Source organism: Toxorhynchites rutilus, chromosome 2 (assembly GCF_029784135.1).
Source record: "Toxorhynchites rutilus septentrionalis strain SRP chromosome 2, ASM2978413v1, whole genome shotgun sequence".
Classification (NCBI taxonomy): domain Eukaryota; kingdom Metazoa; phylum Arthropoda; class Insecta; order Diptera; family Culicidae; genus Toxorhynchites; species Toxorhynchites rutilus.
Genome location: NC_073745.1, coordinates 221,675,430 through 221,694,926, shown reverse-complemented (window position 1 = coordinate 221,694,926; position 19,497 = coordinate 221,675,430). Strand labels below are relative to the sequence as shown.

General features: G+C 36.8%; 1 protein-coding gene across 2 annotated transcripts in view; it reads right to left on the bottom strand.

Moving 5' to 3' along the window:
* The window catches only part of LOC129765371 (dosage compensation regulator), a 31,173-nt gene extending 19,816 nt beyond the window's left edge, over window positions 1-11,357 (bottom strand). Inside the window, exons 1-2 of one of the 2 annotated variants that reach the window (XM_055765622.1) lie at window positions 11,050-11,357; window positions 10,475-10,985 (exon numbers count right to left, since the gene is read on the bottom strand). In XM_055765622.1, the coding sequence (XP_055621597.1) occupies window positions 10,475-10,985; window positions 11,050-11,134 (596 nt within the window). In that variant the 5' untranslated portion in view covers window positions 11,135-11,357. Of the gene's footprint in view, window positions 1-9,995; window positions 10,084-10,474; window positions 10,986-11,049 lie in introns of those variants that run through there. The other variant, XM_055765623.1, reaches the window with a different exon arrangement.
* Between the last annotated feature and the right edge of the window lie 8,140 nt (window positions 11,358-19,497).

The window sequence follows — 19,497 nt, the reverse complement described above, 5'->3', positions numbered from 1 at the left end:
AAATGACTAATATTTCAGTAGAAAGTATTAGTCTTGTAGTTTGCATTAATAATCACTAATTGCACTTGATATTTACTGAATTATATGTCTATTTATCGATTAGAAAATGATGTCAAGTGTACTCAGTTAACCAACCGACGTGTTTTTGAATTGGTAAGCATTTTCTATGAATAAGATAAAGATAAAATTTTCAAAGAACTCTGGCTATAGAGGTTCGATGGTATCACTTCTTTCTGGAGAAGGGGTCTCTTGTCCAAAATAGTTTGAGCATCCCTGGTCTAGATAGATCCCTTTCCTCTCACATGTTTTCATAAAAACTTTCGGTTAAAATGGAAAAGCCCTCTCAACGTTGGGATTTCAATACGAGAGACAGACCATTTTGGTATAAAGATTCCGTAAACCAAAAGTAAACCAATCTGCCACATAAATGAATCACAAACTTCTACATAACTCGAGAATTAGGGGGTCTTCGTAGCCACTTGGTTACGCGTTCGCTTACCAAGCGATCGATCGTGAGTTCAAACTCAGGGCCCTCAATTTCACCGTCTCTGTGTTGTTATAGAATAACTACGTCCACGCAACCAACATTGGGCTGCTGTTCTATAAATAACCCAACAATGATCAATATCAACTGTCTCCGATGTCCGGTCTGCTGAACAATGGAAGAACAGAAAGAATACGCTTACGCCTAAATGGCTACTACTGTGTAATTAACCATAATGTAATGGAACAGAATACTTAACGCCTAAATGGCTACTACTAATTACTGGTTATTTACAATTTATAGAAACATAAACATATGTACATGTACATGTACACGATTAAAAAAAAACCGGCTCTAGTACAGCTAAGATGCTAATGAGCCTAATAAATAAATAAATGGGATAACAAAAAAATCGAGAATTAATCAAGCAAACGAAACCAAATTTGGTATGTGGATCAGGGTTCCACTGTACTTTGAATATCGATAGCAACAAATTGATATTCATTACATTCGAAACGATTTTCGTCCTGGCATTGATTTTCAGTCAAAATTCAAAAATAAAAAATTAGGCTGGATTAATAAACTTCAAAACATATTGAAGAACTAAAGTTCATTTGCTCATATTCACTGGTTGTCCGGATCTGTCATTTTGATTTTCGTTTGGAATCTAGAGGTTTTCGATACAATCTAGCCCGAAAATCTAAGCAGTTGAGTTTAGCGAAGATGATTTTTTTAACACTGCTTATGATACGCATTTTTGGTGGTTATGGTGATATGGTGCGTATATTTGGGTTACAGAATGGTTTAAGCCTTAACTGCGCAAATTATGGTGGGGCTACGATATAAGAGACCAATAAACAACAGATCATGATTGCTCACGTTAAAATGGAAAAATCGGAAAAGTGTGCGGTCATCAAATACACTTATTCAAAAACAAAATCAAATTGCAGTTGTAAAATACATTTCAGAAAACTGGACTGAGATCGGAAAAGTGAGATAAGCTAAGCGACATCGAAATAGAGAAAGATCTTCAAGAATTGAGAATGTTTTGAACACCTGTCAATAAGGTTCGATTTGATCATGTTTCCCATCGGACAAATCGGTCAAATAAAAAAAACCGATGCGAATAATAGAGGCGAATTAGTTTTCAAATTTAAGGTGTCTGTGATGAAAAGCAGTTCAAATTAAAGATGCGAGTATTACAATTGAAAAGACCTTAAGTGCAATGAAAATAGCAATTATTTATAAAAATATTCTCATTATTCATAACAAACCATCGGAAAAATTACATTAACAGCCATTTTTGTTAATTAATTCTTGCTTCAAATTAATGCATCTCATTTTTTTATAAGACCGCTGTGTTGTTTCACACCATTGTCTGTTTCAATTCAAGCGAATATATTTCTTATTTCAGTGCCTAATACAGTAAACATTCACTAACTGGGCGAAAAGGGAAGACCAATCATTCGCGTTTTAATTGGTCCAGGATGTAAGACGTCAAATAAAACCGAGGGGAACTTCAATGAATTGTTTGATTCGTGTTGATCATGAAATTGGATAAACAAAAGGATTCCAATGGAAGTTTCGCATTCAGTGCGACAACAGGTACGAAATATAATTTGAAGAAATAATTTTCTGTAAATTAATCAATGTTTTTGTCATGCGAAAATGATGTCAGTTTTCATAACATTTCAACTTACATTCGAATGCCCCTCACAGCAAATCTTCCATTTTAATATGGCGTGATCCTGTGCAGATCCTTTGCAGCACCAGCTGCTCGGATCAATTGGTAATGTTTTTACGACGGAGTCATATTCTCGCTATGGACAAGGATTCTACGGTGTTACGACAAGAGAAATCCGGAAGCTATTCTCTGTTCCTGCTTTGAGTAACGAAAAATTGTAGTCCAATCACTTTGATCACATTGTTATATTCTGTACATGCTAACTGATTGAAACCCAATGAAATATACGCGATAGTTGCAAAATAGTATAAACTTTCCTTTTATGAACTTGATACGTTATTTCCTAGCGAAAACATGCTCAACAGATTGAATCAACTAACATGGTCATATTGCCCCGCATGGTGAGCTATTTTGCCCCGTAGTACTTTCGATCGACGAAATATGAATTCCCATACTTAGACGTACGATGCCTTGGCAAAATATATTATAAGGCCCGATTACTTTGTGTGGTTTGTAATTTTCTATACAGATACTCTGGTTTTTCCATTTTCGAAATTCTATGTAAAATTAAGCAACAACGAAGCTTACTAAAATTAATTAATGGACATCCTATGAGGACATGTTGCAAGTGAGAAACATGGGACAATCTATTCAGGTTAAACACATACCGCACACAGGAATTTAGAGCAACCTTGAGCTTATTGAAGGTTGCTACAGATACATCATCAAGTATAAAATCACATGCAAAAAATGGGGAAAATAAGGTATTTGAAAGGTTTTAATTTGGTATCAGTTGCTAAAAATGATGATGTCATATAGAGAGATCGTAAACCAGCGTAAACTTTTCCACATTGTGATGACACATATCTATCCCATCCAAGGTTCGATTGAATGCGAATACCAAGGCTGGTAGGATTATCGACAAATTCCACTGTACTATTGTCTAACAATAAACACGGTTTTGGAATGCTATGAAATGATCTGCTGGGGATAAGGATTGCTCTTGTTTTGGCTAAATTCAACGAAAACATATTAATAGCAGACCAATTGAGGACCCTATTCAAGTCCTCATTAACCTGTTGAGAGTATTTGAATTACGGTAACAATCAAACTAAAGTAGATCTGGGTTTCTGGCATAAAATTTTATGTGACACTGTATCAAACGCTTTTGAAAATGTTAACAGAATAAGAATGAGGGGACGACCCCTGTCGAGCACTAGTCCTATATCGTCAACAATGCTAAGCAGTTGTTTTTGTACTATGCTTCATGCGATAACCAGATTGAAACTGGTGTAACATGTTTTTTTTCTGTTTAGATACTCACAAATATTTCTTTTAATAATGTTCTCAAAAACTTTTGATAAAGCGCAAAAGTTGCTGATAGACCGTAAATTATTTTCAATGGAGTTCAAATTTGATTTTTTCTTAACACTCCTATACTCGCGCATTGGTCTGTCAGACCGAGAAATCCATAATTCGATCATTTCTCAGAAAATATCAACACTACGACTTTGCGATTCTCTCTAGCTTCGTTATTCGTCGTTCGTCATCGTTTAGCGTATCGCATGTGTTGGTACAAAGGGGACGTGTGCCACTTTTTTAACACTTTGGGTTTGACACACCGACGCGAGTGTAGGAGTAACTTTTTTGGACAAGTGCCTTTTTCATATTCTAGAATATTGTTGAATTAAATGTATAAATTAATGTTAGTAGCGTGGAATATTTATTAAATATAATGCATAAGATCATCACCGAACTATTCTTATTTGATTTCAGTCCCTGGATTGAACTGGATTGAACGGATCCATATATTAACTATTCGTCGTTAGGTTCATACGTTTAAAAGCAAAATATAAATGTTTGACTTTCGTATAGCTATTCGCTAAATATAAAGGTCATAAATATACACACTTGTGAAAGAATTTCACTTGTGGAAGAATTTCACTTGTGAAAGAATTTCACTTGTGGAAGAATTGTAAACAGTAAACTATAAACTAATCGGTGGCTTATGGTAATTTTTAACAGTTACAGTTTCGGGGATATTTTTTTTTATAATGGACAATATCGACAAGAAAACAAAAAAAAAGAAAAGAAAGTTCCTAGGAATTCTTTATCTATCATCTTTTTATACCTCATCTAAAAAAGGCATGATTTCTTAGTTTACAAAGAAAACAGAGACAAAGAATATTAGAAATATGCAAACTTTATATTCCAGAACCTTTATCATCTGGTAATTATCTAGTAGGTCGCTATACATTCTTCTCTTCGATAAAAGACCCGAAAAACACGCTACAACTGCAACTGCAACTGCAGTTATGTTATGTTCTGATTCTTACTCCAATGAAACCACAATCGATTAATACATTTTCATGTTATTTTATAGCTCTTCATACTTCCAGTTGCCTTACTTTTAATTAATAACAGTGAAAAATTCGAATTTCGTTATTTGTACTGGAGTATCAAAAATTACTCTATTTTGAGGAGGCTGAATTAGATGACTATTAAAACATAATAACGACGAAGAACACATATTTTGTGGAGTTTTTTCATTCAATCATACCCTCTTCTTCAAATAAATTCCAATAAAGCCAGAAAAATACACAATGGCAACATTACAGAGAAGTTCAATTTTCGGTCTGTCCCAGCAAACATTAAATTGTATAATTTTGTACGTGCCAAGTCTTACAAGAAATTCGAATAAATCATAATCGCATATAATATCAAAGTATGTATCGTGTATATTTGAAATCGCATTAAATGTAAAAACTCGATTTTATATACCATCATCAAATTGAGTCGCAATTCGGTATAATAAACATCGATGTACATTGTCGTAATATATATTTAATCCGCATCACATGCGTAAATTACGCTGATGCAGTTTGTGTGTCGTATGAGCGTATAATTTAAATCGATTCAGTACTATAGTAAATCGTGTTGCATGCTGAAGAAAATCATGAAACAGTAAATCATATTAGATCCTAATAAAGAACATATTACATCATATTGAAATGTCAATGAAATGCTGATGCTCTCGAAAGTTTCAACTGCTGTTGAATTAAATTTCAGATAGCCGCGCGAGATAGTTGGTGGATGATAATCCAGATGACCGGAGTTCGAACCCACATCGCAGCAGTTTTCACCAAACATCAATCTGTGCCATTTTAAACATTCATATTCCACTCCCAACACAAGTCAATCAAACAATTAGGATTTCTACAAACATTACTCATATATAAAAATGGCGATTCGTGAGGCTATAATAAACATTTCACGAAAATATTTTGCACAAATGTCTATGTCTCTAATAAATCGTATATGAGTATGGCAAAAGTCGCTATTATAGCCGGTCAAAGTTACATATTCATCCAAACAAATTCGGTAAGTATTTGCCATGTACGCTGCTTCCTCCTTCCAGTTAGCGCTTGTAAACAAAACACAATACGCTAGTGCCCAAGCTCGCTCGTGATCAGTCTGTCTCTTTCACACTTCAAGGAAAAAATTCCCCTTCTGCTTTCTTCCGTACTGTTTCCATATACCGCTCTCCTAACCAACTTAGTGACGAAACGGCCTCACCTAGTACCATAGACCCGTCTTGGTATCTCCGACACAGCACCGAGCACGTAATACTAGCCGGAGATTTCAACTGCGTGCTCCGGCAGTACGACGCAACACATAACAACAGAAGTCCCGCTCTACAGACGACGATACAGCAATTATCACTGCACGATGTATGGGTAAAACTCTACCCAACAACTTCCGCACCGACATATATCACCCATAATGCGACATCCAGGCTCGATCGCATGTACGTAAACAATGGACTGTGTGAGCATCTGAGGAATGCCGCAACTCATGTTTGTTCTTTTACGGATCACAAGGCGCTAATAGTGCGAATTCGCCTCCCCCAACTCGGAAATGCATATGGTCGTGGGTTTTGGTGTCTCCGACCACATCTTCTTACAAAAGAAAATATCGACGATCTACAGATTCGATGGCAGTTCTGGACGCGACACAGAAGGAATTATCCCAGTTGGTTGTCATGGTGGATAGAATGCGCGAAACCAAAAATCAGTTCATTTTTCCGTTGGAAGTCACATGAAGCATACAACGACTTTCATGTGGAATATCAACGCCTGAACGTCCAGCTTCGACTTGCATATGACGAGTATTATCGGAATCCGAATATGCTAACAAGTATAAACAAAATAAAAGCGCAGATGCTCACACTTCAGTGGAAATTCTCGCAAAATTTTACGAGAATCAACGAAACCATCGTGGCTGGAGAAAACCTTTCAATCTATCAGCTGGGGGAAAGACGACGGAGAAAAACAACGATTACTAAACTCCAAACCGAGAGAGGAGAAACTTTGCATAGCACACAACAAATTGAAAACAACATGTTAGACTACTTTAGTGGACTATATGCAGCATCAGAAAGCGGAGAGCAAGATGTAGATGTTTTCAGATGCGATCGAATAATACCTGAAAATGACGAAACAAACACTGCATTAATGGCAGAGATATCTACCACCGAGATTCTCCGTGCCATACGCACATCGGCAGCAAAGAAATCCCCAGGAGCCGATGGATTGACGAAAGAATTTTACCAAAAAACATTCGATGTGATACACAGAGAATTGCACTTAGTAATCAACAAAGCTATGATTTCAGAGCTTCCCTCTGAGTTCGTAAACGGTACCATAGTACTGGTGAAAAAAACAAACGATATCGGCACTGCAAGAGCGTATCGACCGATAACACTACTGAATGTAGATTACAAAATCCTCGGTCGTGTAATGAAGACTCGATTAGAACACGTGCTCCGAATCCATCGGCTACCATGCGAAGTGCAGAAAAGCTGCAATCCAGGGCACTCGATATTCGAAGCTACTCTCGCAATTAAAGACAAAATAGCAGAGATTATCGCGAGAAAGAGGAGAGGAAAATTGATCTCATACGATCTAGACCACGCGTTCGATCGGGTGTCGCACTCCTTCCTCCACCGAACGATGCTATCGCTCGGTCTAAACCAATGCTTCGTCGGACTTCTGCAACGAATTTCTGAACGATCTAAGTCTCGATTACTGATAAACGGACATCTCTCACCAGAGTTCTCTGTCGGGAGATCGGTGAGGCAAGGCGACCCGATGTCGATGATTTTGTTCGTGCTTTATCTTCATCCATTTCTCACACAACTCAAGCGCATCTGTGACGGTGACCTATGTGTTGCTTACGCAGATGATATCAGCCTGATCGCGACCACCACAGGAAAAATCGAGCGCATAAATGAACTCTTCGGCCGGTTCGAAACGGTAGCTGGTGCTAAGCTCAATAGGAATAAAACAACGGCGATTGATGTTGGGGTAATAGATATGAATTGTCTAGATGTGCCTTGGCTTCAGACTGGAGCAACGATTAAAATTTTGGGAATAATGTTCACCAACTCAATGCGGGCGATGGTGAACCTAAATTGGGACGTAGATGTCGCGAGAATAACACAACACATCTGGTTGCACTCACTCCGCACTCTCACACTCATACAAAAGGTGACGTTGCTGAATACGTTTATTGCTTCAAAAATGTGGTATCTGGCTTCAAACATCGCTGCAAACAGTGTCCACATAGCGAAAATAACGTCCGCCATGGGGTCATTCTTATGGAGAGGAATAGCAGCCCGTGTTCCGATGCAGCAACTAGCGCGTAGCAAGGAAAACGGTGGGCTGAATTTACAGTTGCCAGCATTGGAATGTAGAGCGCTACTTATCAACCGGCACCTACGGGAAATCCACCATATGCCCTATCACAATTCAATCCTTATTCAACCAAATCCTCACCCTACAGACCTCTCCTGTTTAAGACAAATAATAGGACAAATTCCCCTCTTCCCACCCCCCCTTATTCAAAACCCAAACAGTGGTTTGATTTATCGATTTTACATCCAGAAAACCGAATTACCCAGAGTGTAACGGAATCACCCGTCAACAAATTGGCGGAGAGTATGGAAAAATATCTCTTCGACAGGACTATCCTCAAATCAACGAAGCCTGTTGTACCTATTTGTTAACGAAAAAGTGGAACACAGAAGGCTGATGAACATCATGCAACGCACAGACGGATCCAACTGTCTGTACTGTAATGCAGCGGTAGAAACGATTGCTCACAAATACAGCGAATGCCCACGTGTAGTAGCGGCGTGGACTTTTGCACAAAACAAATTAAAAACGATACTCGGCGGGTGGCAAAACCCATCTTTTGAGGATGCAAGGCGACCAATACTACCTAATACCGAACATACTACACGAAAAAAGTTCTTGAAAACAGTAATAACCTACATTGAATTTGTAAATAGTATTAACAGCAATGTTGATGTAAATGCGTTGGAATTTTTGTTAAGTTTAAATGAATAACTTTCGTTCACAATGAATGCGATATATGTAAAAAAAAGACTGAAATAAACAAAAAAAAACTTTAAAAACTTAAAACTTTCAACTTTTTAAAACTTAAAAAAAATGTATGTATATGGCCTCCACTTTTGCATGCATATGCCAGTTAGGCGCATTATATGCCAACCAAATTTTAGGGCATATGATGTTATATATACGCTTGTTATGCGATTTAATGTTTGCTGGGCGTGCGCGAGTATCCCATGATTTTGCACGCGAGTACAGAAGGGTTAATGGGTATAATTTTAGATTTATTCCACGCATCCGGGAAAACGCTTGTTGTTACAGTTGTGTTGAATAAGTGAGTTATAGGTTCGTCCAAAAGCGGACAAATAGCTTTTATGAATCTCATTGGTAACATGTCAAGTCCGAGAGCGTTAGAACTTATGAAGTGTAAAGCTTTGATTACGTCATATTGATTAATTCTGTCGAAGTAAAATGCGTCATTGTTCCATTCGTTCGATTTTGAGAAGTCATTAGTATGAACATGATTTCGAGAAAAATTAGTACAGAATTTTCGGTTGATTTCGTCAGCAGAGAAATTATATGTTATATTATAAGTTTGAAATGGTGATCGACCAATTCCTAGTGTTTTTAATATCTTCCACAGCTACTCAGGCGCTACATTCGCGGTAAGCCGAGAAGCAAAATAATTTTGTTTAGCTTTACGAATTAGCCAATTTACCCTATTACGGATTCTTTTAAATGCAAGGTGATCATTTAAGTTTTTGCTGGTTTTCCATTTCTTGTATAGTAAATCTCGACTAACCATAGCTCTACATATGCTTGAATTAAACCAAGGATTATGCCTTCTGTGACAAGAAACAGTACGAATTGGATCAAACGCATCATGTAGATACCCAAAAATATTGTTGAAAAAATCCAACTGTAAATTAGAATCATCAATTTGATAAAAGGGGGTTCAATAAACTTAACTGAACGCCTCCACCAATGAATCAAATTGTATGATATTGTAATCTCGAAACTCGATAGTCTTAGGAACTGATATGAAACTAAAATCAAGAGATGCAAAAATTAGATCATGGTTGGATAACACAGGTACTTCAATTTGGTTAAATCTTAACACTCTAGAAGGATCATACTAAGGATTAAATCCAATTGTGATGCTCCGTTATTATGAGAGAACGTCGGTTCATTACCCAAACAGTACAAGGAATGAGGAATGAGAATTTAGAAAAAAAAAGTTTTATTAGATAAACATTGTGCGCATTTGAGGGTTAAGGTATTACTTCTATTTTCAAATTCCAGAATAAAATCACTGTTAAACTTCATGAGTTATGAATGTGAAATATATGAGAACTCCAATATTTTAAGCAGTTACCCAGAACGGAGTTATCCTTCATAACCTACCAAAACTTACCGCTCAATATTCATTGCCAATTTGATTGTACCGTCTTCAGCTCACGAATGCAGCAACCGAAAACATCATCCTGATCTCATTACAATAACTATCGACGATTGAAAGAGAGAAAAAGGAACAATCAAATCATATCTTCCATAATATTTCATGACTATCGATTGTCTACGCATGTACCTACATCGATCCAGGAATATCCTAGCGAACAAGAATATCCCTCACGATGCATTCTAGCGGCTGCGATGATTTTGATTTCAATGGAGCATTTGATTTGATTACTTCCCGTTCATCTTGTTTTACTCATGGTGATGATGTTTTCGGATGTTGCACCCGAGAACATTAAAACAAATAACAAAATTTTCAAAGTGCCAAGTGAGACAACAGAGAACAGATCTACTCATTTCTCCAGACTTCGAAAACAAAGAAATAAAGAGAAATGAAAATGCTTCTCTAAATGGAATGCGAATCTGGTGCTTTCTTACCTGGCATGATCCGGCCCTACAGATGTGTACTTGTAGTCTGGATTCAGCTTGTTCATCTGCAGCCACTGGTTGAGCTTGGCCTTGGCGTTCTCAATTGTCCAGTTTCCGTGGATCGAAGCATTCACGTCCAGTGACTCTGCCGACTCCATGTTGGCTTCCTGCTCGGCCAACTGTTCTTTCGACGGAACATATTCACTAGCATCTCGTATATACGGACGATATGCTTGACCAAGATCCGAGGGACCCATGCCACCCTGGAATACATTGGCTGGGTTTATGTTCATCAGAGAGGGAGCACCTCCTCCGGATGGAGCAGCACCGGCAGCACTATCGCTACCACCTTCACTCGGCACATCGGAGGCTGGGATTTTACCCGCTCGAACAAGATAGTTCACAAAATCTCGGGAGGCATTTCGCTCCGAGTCTTTTTTGTTGGTCGAATTTCCTGCGCCCACATACGCTATCGATGGGACACGAACCTCGCAAAGGAAACGCTGCCGGTTCTTGGGCCCTAAAAAAAGATAATTTGTCAATTCATCGCAATGCTTTCGCAAATACACTCTAACGAAACTCACCCGTTGGGCGCACTTCAAAAGTCGGTGTACATTCATTTTTCTGACACCACTCGAAGAAAAATGATTTTATGTCCTTTGTCGCCATTTTGCCGGTGAAAATTAAAACTTGATCAAAATCCAGTAGTTTCAATCGAGGACGTAACGCAAATGTCCGCAAGGGAAGCACACGCGTATGCAACCACTAATTTATCCTCACAGCAGTAATATACTCAATAAATATGTTCTTTTTTCACTTAAAATATTTCGAAAACACCTCTTGCGACCGAAGCGTTTACCCGTTGAGTGATGCAAAAGGCTTACCTCACCAAGTTATCTAGATAAATTTACATACAATATGATTTATAAATAGCTGATTTTGGGTAAAAATAACAGATAGGGTATATTTCTACGGGGTGTCTCAAGGGGAGCTTTGAGTTGGAATAAAACCCAGGATGAATGGATTTAAATGGAAAATATCCGACTTTAGTCGAAGAATAATAATGATTTGAGAAGTTCGACCGGGAAAGTCAAACTTTCAATTACTTTTTCCAGCAATGGAAGCAGATAGCGCGGTAGATGTTGTTTGCTAAGGCATCAGTCGTCTGCGACTTTTTAGCGTGGACCTGAGTTTTTATATAGCCACAAGTAATCCAACGGTATTAAATCGCATGGTCTCTTGGATGCCATTTTTTTGCGCCAAACTTAATTTTTTATAAATCAATTGTAGTATATCCATGGTTGTTCAAACCAATTGCTCCGATGAACGATAATGTCGACCCTCAACGAAACTCACGATTCAAAACTAAACACGAAAATATAGACTTGACAGCTGTGCACATATAAAAAAGTATTGTCCTATATCTATATTCCTGCAAAACCTGCAAAAATATTTGCTATTCCTGCCAAACCGATATAAGTGCGATTCACATACAACATACACGTCACGTTCACGTTCCGTCACGTCACGATACGTCAATGATTCTACCATACAATTCTCATGAAAATATTCACATACACCAGCAACGTAACGCCCCGTCAGTATACGTTCAACGAAAACGACCGGCAGGGTTTGTAGAAAAGAATAATTGGCGATCTAACGTACAAATCTACACCTAGGCGGCGCTGCGGTGAAAGTGATGATGGTTTTAAATTTTGCCATGTGAGCTTATGGAAGATTTGTAGTTCTTTCCATAAATTACAATGTTATAATCATAAAAGATTATTTGATTGCGATGAGTTTGTAAGAAATTTAATTCTGCGCAATTTTATATATAACATGTTATTTATTTACCTTTTTCAGTAGTCAAAACTAGGGAGGCGATCTGGCGTTGTGGTAACATCCATACCTCTCACGCAGAGATCACGAGTTCAATTCTCACTCCCGACATTCTTCCAAAAATGGAAGTAAAAGTGACGAACCAGCCGAAATGTGCTGAAAATCACTATAATAGAGAAAAAAAAAAAGTAGTGAAAACTATAAAAATGTTGACACTGGTTGAATTAAAGAAGGAAATTCGAGAGCACAATCAAACACAAATAGAAAAATGCACGATTCCTGCATGTGAGAACTACCTTGAAAAGCCCGGAAGTAAAATATACGTGATTTGTTTTTGAGTTTTAGGTTACATTAGCATCATTTTCTTAGTTCAAAAACAAAATCCAGATGTCTCACCGATCGTTTACGTTTTGCGTTAGATCGCCAATTGACGGAGACGGACGGCTCGTTTGGTTTTTGTCTGGGCTTTGTGTCTCGGCTTTTGTTTTGATTTGGCTGTAAAGTAATTTACATCTACATCGACATTAAGCTAATTGAACAGATCTGTGATGCAACACGTTTAATTAGATATTTTTACCTCTAGTTGGACATTTTTGTAAACATTGAGTTCGGAGCCCAAATTATGGCCCCACATTGAAAGTCGCCACCAGTCGCAAATGTCCAATTACTGGTCAAAATCGACTCCCATGCGACACTGAGTGGTGCCTCAGCATATCGCTTTATAAGTAACTTACTGTACTTTTTATGCCAACATATCTCTTAGCTCCAAATTTCGGAGTGAAAATCATTCGCGACTAGTTGAAAGAATTATTCTATTTATTATTATTGTTGCATAAGGGGTTTAAGCATTTAAATAATTGAATTCAATGATTCTCATTGAATTTTTCAAAATTTAGAACTGATTCTAGGCATGCTGATTTGAAAGAGAGCATTGCAACTTAAAATTGTTGTAGGTGGCGACACCATGAATAAAATTAAATAAATCATTCGTTTGGCATTTGACGTGACGGTGCTGGTGGAAGCATTGACTGCATGTGTGAATTGGTGGAGACGTTGACGGAACGTAGACGTTCTTCTCCGTAACGTGCTATGTGAATCGCACAATAGTGGTTCTCAGATTTTCGTGAAAATTTTTAATTCCTTATCGCAAAATATTAAACCAGTATTTTTCATTTTTTTCATAAGGGGGCCCATTTAAATTTTATAGTGTTTTAGAATTTTTTTTTGGTCCGAAAAATCAACTTTTTCCTTTTTTTCTAAAAGTAACTTTTTTTTTAATTCATAACTTTTGAGCTACTGGACTGATTCAGATGAATGATATATCAAATTGAAGTCAATTAGCCAACTTGTAGAACACATGGAATCTGTTTGTGCGCTATTGACGAATTTACGCAAAGCTAAATCAGCTCATGCGACATCTACATTAGAGCTCAGAACCACAAAAGTGAGGGTGTATGTTTATTTTACGCACTGAAAATCAAGATTCGGTGGTGATTATTTATTTTATGTGAGTTTGTAGTTCTTTCCATAAATTACAAAATTTAAAACCATCATCACTTTCACCGCAGCGCCGCCTAGGTGTAGATTTGTACGTTAGATCGCCAATTGACGAATTTACGTTGGATTTACACCCAGATGGCGCAGCGAATAAAATGAGGATGTTTTGTTTTTTTTTTGGTATGAAATTCGTTAAAATTTTCTAGAAAAATCAGAATTTATCTTCAAATTTCCTGGTTTCATGTATTCTTTCTACGCTGAAAAGGTTAGAAAATCATCATTTTACAATGTGCTATGTATATTACGAGGAATGGCTTGTTATAAGTATTGTAACTTTAATTTTTTTCTACTAAGTAAACGATGAATAGGGAGTTTTGTGCTTAAAATACTGCAAATCCTTCTCGTATCGGCCCCTACATAATAAATGATATCAGCCAATTTGATATTATATCGATTTCATCGCAATTATCCATAGTATCAATAACCGGTATGCATTGTCAAACATAAAATTTTCGAAAATTATCTATGACTTTGGTCAAATCGCGTGTTGAATCTAAATTGAAATAAAATAAATAATCACCACCGAATCTTGCTTTTCAGTGCGTAAAATAAACATACACCCTCACTTTTGTGGTTCTGAGCTCTAATGTAGATGTCGCATGAGCTGATTCAGCTTTGCGGAAATTCGTCAATTGTGATTTATGGAAAGAACTACAAACCTTCCATAAACTTCCATTGCAGAATTTCAAACCATCATCACTTACACCGCAGCGCCGCCTAGGTGTAGATTTGAAGTTAGATCGCAAAATTACTTGATTGCGATGACTGTGGATGAAAATTAATTCTGCGCAATTTTATTGGCGATCTAACGCAAAACGTAAACGATCGGTGAGACATCTGGATTTTGTTTTTGAACTAAGAAAATGATGCTAATGTAACCTAAAACTCAAAAACAAATCACGTATATTTTACTCCCGGGCTTTCCAAGGTAGTTCTCACATGCAGGAATCGTGCATTTTTCTATTTGTGTTTGATTGTGCTCTCGAATTTCCTTCTTTAATTCAACCATTGTCAACATTTTTATAGTTTCCACTACTGAAAGAGGAAAATAAATAACATGTTATATATAAAATTGCGCAGAATTAAATTTCTTACAAACTCATCGCAATCAAATAATCTTTCATGATTATAACATTGTAATTTATGGAAAGAACTACAAACCTTCCATAAGCTCACATGGCAAAATTTAAAACCATCATCACTTTCACCGCAGCGCCGCCTAGGTGTAGATTTGTACGTTAGATCGCCAATATGTATAACATGTTATTTTCTTACCTCTTTCAGTAGTGAAAACGAGAGCACAATCAAAAACAAGTTGAAAAATGCATGGCTCCTGCATGTGAGAACTATCTTGGAAAGCCCGGAAGTAAAATATACGCGATTTATTTTTGAGTTTTAGGTTACATTATCATCATTTTCTTAGTTCAAAAACAAAATCCAGATGTCTCACCGATCGTTTACGTTTTGCGTTAGATCACATGTGTTTTTGATTGTGCTCTCGAATTTCCATTTTTGATTCAACCATTGTCAATATTTATATAGTTTTCACAAATGAGAGAGGTACGAAAATAACATGGTATATATGAAATTGTGCAGAATTAAATTTCTTCCAAACTCATCGCAATCAAATAATCGTTTTTGATTATAATATTGTAATTTATAGAAAGAACTACAATCCTTCCATAAGCTCACATTGCAAAATTAAAAACCATCATCACTTTCACCGCAGCGCCGCCTAGGTGTAGATTCGTACGTTAGATCGCCAATATACTTTTTTTTTCAAGAGTTGAAGTTTTTATTACATAGCGTGTCCAAAAACCAGAGAGACGTGTATTCCGTTTTTTAATTTTGATTTTTCAAAGCTAACATATTTTTTCAATATTCCTATTGGGCACCTTACACGATCAAACTGATTGACAATAAGTGTCTTCAATATCGTGACAGCTAGGCTTTCGACATCCGATCTAACCTCAATCAATATTTTACCACCTTACACGGTCAATATCGCCCTCAACCCGAGACAACGAAAGTATCCGCGATGGCTAGTGGTGACATTCGAGTTTGGGATCCAAACTATTCTCCATCAGATTAGAAGGCTAAAAGGCAATTTTCAATTGGTAACATTTGAATGAAAATATCTACTTGGTATTATTTAATTAGATGAAGCGCGTAGTCCTAACCCTAACCTAACCTATTTTCTATGAATTTTCAGATATTCCTACTAAAATTTATTATTATAATATAATGTCAATTTCAGACACAATTTTTGCATAATATTTTCTCACCACTTGCAGAAAAAAGTGTTTTGCATTCACATAGAATACTGATTTGATTCGGAAATGTTAATTTTCATTCATAATTTACACTTTAAAACTCGTTTTTCCTTTACAAAAACACATCATAATACTCGCTTCACAAATACAGACTGTTCCTTTCAGTTTCAGAGATGCCAGATTATTTTAGTTAGCGAAAATATATGCAAGTTATATTATCTGCAAGCGAATGTTTTTATTCCATAAATAAGACTATGACAGTAGAACCCCGATTATCCGCGAGCGGGTGATCAGCCGTGCGGATTATTCACGAATGCAAGTTCCATAAGTAAGGCCTTTCCGGAATTTGTTGGTGAGTGGTAGGCCCATGATCTTTTGTTGTGGTCATGGCTTTTACGTTATTTAGCCACTGGTATACACGACTTTATAGATGGATAGTTTAATGATTTCTGTATTGATAAAACATAGTTTTTATGTTGAAACGTTCTTTTTTCGTGTTTGCATTTCTTTTTTGGTCCTTTAATCGGTCATCCGTGATTTTCATCATTCGCGGTAAGTTTACCCCACTATTCGGCGGATAATTGGGATTCAACTGTAACTTGAATTAACACGTGATGTTTTTTCACCTGTGATTTTCCCAGATCTTCTCATTCTCCATGTTTTATAGCGGAGTGTGAAGAAACACACAACTTAGACTAAAGAGGGTGCCCCGCTCGCTAGCGCAAAGAATGACCGAGTTCAATGTTAAAAAATTCCTAAGACGTTGTTCATATTCATTCACTCTCTCACCATCACATTGTCAGTTTACTTTGAGGTTTTGATGTGTATCGCGAAAAGTACTGTAATTACATTTAATGCGACATTTTTCTAATTGAACAGACCTGTATGCGATACGTTTAGTTAGACATTTTTGTAAACATCGAGTTCGGGCCCAAATTATGGCCCCACATTGAAATTCGCCGCCAGACGTCGACGCTGTACCACTCTCATCTTCAATGTCCAATTACAGGTCAAATCGTCTCCAATGCGACACTGAGTGGTTCCTCGGCATGTCGCATTAAATGTAAATTACTGTATTAGTTTTCCATTACTGTAACCAAAAGCTTTCATTTATGATTCCTACAATTTCAGAAGTTTATAAATTTTAATTGCAATCGCAAAAAAGACTAACAAACATTAAATGTCCGCTTGCAAATCTGGCAACTCAGTCTGGAAGTCCGTGAGGTAAAACGTCATCATCATGCATCCATATGAAATGTCACGATATTGATGCCCGAAAATCAGAAAATCCGGATTTCTGCGTTGTCGGCCATGTTCAACTGCCATTATGCTCTCAACTGTCATCATATTGTCAATAAATTTGACCGTGTAAGGTCCGCTTATGAGACCAGACTATCATGTGTCTACCAAGATTTATAGTGAATTATAGTTCGATTACATCATACTGTTATTTCTCTTACTTCCACTGTAAGTTTATTTCAAGTACGTTTAAAAATCACGAATTCCACTTCATTGTCACAAAATTACATCTCAACACGACGCGATGTGCGGTTCTCAACCCAGTTCAACCGGAATATTAATACCGCGTTGTACGTCGCGTCATGATGACATGTTTGACGTGATGTAAAACAGTATTACAAATTGAATCGCTGAATGACAATTTGGTACATTTTCGTCAACGTTAACACGTTGTAATGCAAATGTAAATCAAATAACTCTCTTTTTAGAAACATTTGGTAGCCACATGACTTATTCTTTTCCTATCGAGAATAATACACAAGCTAGCGATGTACTCATCATCTTCATGCTGTTGTAGCTATCGTGGCGGTATTTTTTGCAGTCAAAGGTGAATATTTGTTTGCTCCACCACCGTTAATCCACATTCATGATCAAGAAAACTTTCTACATCTACATTTGGCAACAATTGAAAGCATCAGAAAAATGTGCGTGTGATGTAATGGGCACCTTACACGATCAAAACTATTGACAATATGAGTCTTCAAAATCGTGACAGCCAGGCTTTTCAATTCGATCTAACCTTAATCAATATGTTGCCACCTTACACGATCAATATCGCAATCAACCCGGACAACGAAAATATCCGCGATGACTAGTGGCGACATTCGAGTTTGGGATCCAAAGTATTTACCATCAGATTAGAAGGCTCAAAGACAATTTTAAATTGGTATAATTTGAATGAAAAATTCTACTTGGCATTATTAAATTACTTGAAGCACGTAGTCATAACCCAAACTTAATTTCTATCCTTTAAATTTATCGATATTCCTACTAAAACTTATTATTATAATATAAAATTAATTTCAAACACAATTTTCGTAGAGTATTTTCTAACCACTTGCAGAAGAAAAGTGATTTACGTTCCCATAGGATACTCATTCGGTTCTGAAAAGTTAATTTTAATTCATAATTTACACTTTAAAATTCATTTTTCCTACTCAAAAACACATCATAATACTCACTTCACAAATACAGGCTGTTCCTTTCAATTTCAGAGATGCCAGTTTTTTTAGTTTGCGAAAATATATGCAATATTGTCTGCAAGCAAATGTTTTTATTTTATGAATAAGATTATATGAGGGGCTCAGAAGGAAAGGGGTGTAAGTGACATGTTCGAGTTTCTCTTCATCGACTCTGGTCACTTTGGTTATAACTTAACTGCAAACACATTCCGAGCAGATGAGTTATTCACGAAAGAAAAAGTTGATGAAAATAAAATCGATCAAGTCACTCACACCCCTTTCCTTTTGAGCCCCTCATATATAATTTACAGATCATATTCACCCTATACCTTAAATTAACGGCAGTTTTTTTCCTGCTAGTGATTTTCCTACATCTTCCCATTCCCCAAATTTCATAACGGAATGTGAAGAAACACACAACTTAGACTAAAATGGTTGCCCCGTTTGCTAGCGCTAAAAATAACCGAATTCAGAACATTAAAAAACTCGTAAAACGCTGTTAAGTTTTATCCACTCTCTCAACATCACATTGTCATTTTACTTTGAGGTTTTGATTTCTATTGCGAAAAGTACCGTATATTGCTATTAAAAATAACATTTATGTTTCCTAGAATTTCTTAAGTTTATAAAATTCAATTGTAATCGTATTAAAATACTAACAAAAACGAAATGTCTGCAAATTCACAGGCATGCTTTCAAATCTGGTAAATCTGGCAACTCAGTGTGGAAGTCCGAGAGATAAAACGTCAACATCATTCATTTATATGAAATGTCACGATATTGATGCTCGAAAATCAGAAAATCCGGATTTCTGCGTCGTCGGCTGTGTTCAGCTGTCATTATGCTCTCAAATGTCATCATATTGACAATCATAATGACCGTG